This window comes from Phytophthora infestans, genomic scaffold (genome assembly GCF_000142945.1).
Source record: "Phytophthora infestans T30-4 supercont1.693 genomic scaffold, whole genome shotgun sequence".
NCBI lineage: Eukaryota > Oomycota > Peronosporomycetes > Peronosporales > Peronosporaceae > Phytophthora > Phytophthora infestans.
Window position 1 is genome coordinate 41,054 of NW_003303099.1, and position 3,377 is coordinate 44,430.

The following is a 3,377-nucleotide window of genomic DNA, read 5'->3' on the forward strand; positions in this document are numbered from 1 at the left end:
ACTGGATCACTTTTGCTGATTTGATTCATATTTTTTTTTATATGACCAATGTTTTAGTTAACCCTTTCGCGGTGGGAGGCGGTTTTCTCGCGCTTTAACACTATTACCAAAACAAGGTGGAAAATGAGCTTGTAAAAGAGCGAATTTTGCGCCCTTTTAGCTTTTCCTCCAACTCTGTCTACCATGTTTCGTAACTACCAATCGCAGCAGTGAATAGAAAGAGGTTGGAGGTAATTTTGGATCGTCTGCTCAACGCACAGTATTTTATTGCTCCAACGACCGTAATCGGCCCTTTCTACGCGGTCGTGCCATGGATCTAGCGGTCAATCGCCTGACAGCCAGTCACCAGATATACAAAAGGTAAGACGAATGCACCTCTCCGACCTCCCATTTCGCTATAGTGTACTCAACACTAATGCGCACTACCTTCACAGACACTGAAGATAAGCTGCTGGTGCAGATCGCCTTTCAATTCGAAAGGGAGGGCTTACGAATCACATGGGCCTACGTGGCCCGCCCGAATGCAGACCAAGCTGCCCGGCTGTCAACTGCGGCTTCGGCTGGCTAGCATCAAGCGGACCTATGGAAAGGCGATAAGTGGCTTTCCGCCATGTTTTCTCCGCGGCATGCCATCAGGCGTCTTCTCGGAGCGCTGAGGTCACAACCACCACCACCCCTCGTTTGCAGCAAGTCGTAAACCAGCATGCCGACCTTCTGCTACTTCGTCAAATTCTCTACTTCTCGGCGGCGATCGCCACATGCCAGGTTCGTCTCTTTTGGGGATATTTGCATGCCGATCGTGAGACTGATGACGATAAGTTGGTGGCGATACGCATGGGAGCGCCGCCGGAGGCAGTCAGATGGCAGACGACGTGGATCAGGGAAACCAAGACTGTAGAGGTGAGGATACAGGACCCGCTGGCGGCTATATTGCGCGATATTGCGGGGGATGCTGTCAGCCACAGGTGACTCAGGCGAAAAGCGCTTCAGGTGAGTCTAGGATGGTTGGTTCCACAATTGAGCGTCGGCAAAATACTAACCTGTGTGTGTAGGTGGCTGGTGTTGGGGGACTGTGGGAGGCAATCTGAATCCAGCTGAAGCTGCAGAAGCCGTGAATATCCTTTTTCGAAGATATAAGTGCTCACGACGTTCGCCAGCCCGCTGGACGCACATATGACAATGCTAGTGAGGTGCTACCGTCCAGTGTCACCCTTCTACTTGCTGCCGTCGGACCACTCGGCGAAGCTGACGTCTTTCTTGACGTCGGATCTGGCGTTGACAACGTGCTTGCGCAGGTAGCACTTACAACGAACGTCAGAACGTGCATCGGGATCGAGCTGCGAAGGGAGCTCGTCTCCCTTGGACGACGATGCATGCAGCAGGTACGCAAGCAGTACCCAACGGCTCAGTAAGGTGCTGCACAAGCAAGTCGATGTAGGAGATGTTACGATGTCACGGCATTCTCCCATTTGCGAAGCCACAATTGTCTTTGCTAACATCTTTCTATTTGAAGAAGATGCTAAGCTGATTGTTTCACGAGAGCTAAGCGCAATGCCAGAGGCATGGGTGATAGTTTCAACGTCGCTCTTCAGCCCTAGACATCGATCACCGTGCTCGGAGCCGTGCTGCAAGAGTTGGAAACTGGATCATCAACTAGAAGTACAATGTAGCTGGAAGGCTACCCCTCATCCGATTTACATATACCGTAATAAACTTTGATCCATTCTGCTATCTCATACTTGCTTCTAATCAAAGTCTTTTCGATGCTCATGAGTGCCGCCACCAGAGCAAATGCAGCTTCGCCACCCAGTCTGCGTGCGGCAGCAGCAACCCCGGTAGGTGCAGTATCATCATGTCCTAGTGTAGCAGTAGCCCATACGTCATGCGAGTAACCACTGATTCCGTGAGCACCGCCGAATTCATGAGCGTTGCCGTCACTGACTGTGCCAGCCGCACCGCCAAGTCCGCGGGTGCCATCACCAAGTCTGTAATCATCCAGACCTCCATGTCTTCGCGCGTCGTCGCTGACAAGTCGGCAAGCGCCACGGCTACCAACTGTATGTGCTGCACCACCAAGCTCGCGCCAACCTTCGCTGTCTGTGCGAGCAGAAGCACTTAGCCTACCACCGACTCCGCTAGGGTCACCAAGGCTACGTGTGCCGCCGACACCGGCTGCACCAGCGGCACCACCAAGTTTGAGCCCCTCGTCTCCAAGTCTGCGCGCGTCGTCACGGCCAAGTCCGCGCTCGTCGTCTATGGCTAGTCCTGGAGCTCCGTCGCCGCCATCAAGTTCGTGTGCACCCCGCCTGTGAGAACGGCACCACTGCCACGTCGGCGGGCTTCACCACCACGTCCACTAGTGCATCCGATCTCGCGAACATCACGACGGGCACCACTAAGTCTGCTAGCCAACACACTTTCAGTCCTATCGTCCAAACGGCTGTCGCCGTCTGGTCCAGGCGCAGCTAGTCCAGTCGAAAGATTGCCACTGCCAAACGCAACCAACCCTGGCGGAGCATTACCGCTAATCCCGAAAACAGCAAGACCCTGTGTATCATCATCTCCTTCGTTGTCAAGTGCGTGAGCGATGGCATCTCCGAGATCTGCCCCGTACGCAATTTGGCGAGCGGTAGCAGACCGCCTTGCAGCTTGAGACCTGGGTTCGTGCGCATCCTTCAACTTGGCGAGTTTGGAGTGTCGCCTGACATTTTCCCTTTATCTGTAAACAATGCGTTAGAGTAGTAGTAATTTGTGGTACTTATCCCAGCATGTTGATGTCGTCGACGGACACATCCATGGCTGGGCGGGACGTGGTGCCCAACTCGACACAAACAGCACACCATGGGTGAGGCACTAGTTGGTAATCTCGGTATGATATGCGTGCCCTCCACATGCGACAAACAATACAGGCGGCGCGGCTTTCTGTTCTTTCTGGAACATGAATTTGTCTTGGAAGACAACGAGAGTAAATGCAGTGTTGCGGGAGCACACCAACTACACTAGGCGAGGGGCTGGGGAAGAGGGCGTGTTGAATTTGACTTTCTTTTCCCTCGTCCACCCAATTCTCCGCTGTATAGCATGCGACCGTCGCTGGGTGCTTTCTTCCATTGTCCATTGAGAAGCTCACCAACTAGCCCCATCACAAACTTTCTATGGGGATCACGGGTTACTGGCTCCGCCGGTACCAAACGTCGCGTAAGATACGCGTTGGAGCGCGCCACATCGATGAGCGCGAGCGCCAACTTCTTGTGCCAGCGTTTGTACGAACACCCATCGGCAGTTGAGAATCGCCCGCATATTTGATCAAGGCGATCAACACCTTGCATATTGGTATTATACTGAGAGACGCACTCTGGAGCTGCAAACGACTGCTTCTC

General features: G+C 53.4%; 1 protein-coding gene across 1 annotated transcript; it reads left to right on the forward strand.

Moving 5' to 3' along the window:
* Nucleotides 1–2,774: 2,774 nt before the first annotated feature.
* Nucleotides 2,775–3,303, forward strand: PITG_21654 (uncharacterized protein; the record flags this gene model as incomplete). Its single annotated transcript, XM_002996870.1, has 2 exons — nucleotides 2,775–2,845; nucleotides 3,078–3,303. 2 exons carry the CDS (start codon nucleotides 2,775–2,777, stop codon nucleotides 3,301–3,303), a joined length of 297 nt encoding a protein of 98 aa, XP_002996916.1.
* Between the last annotated feature and the right edge of the window lie 74 nt (nucleotides 3,304–3,377).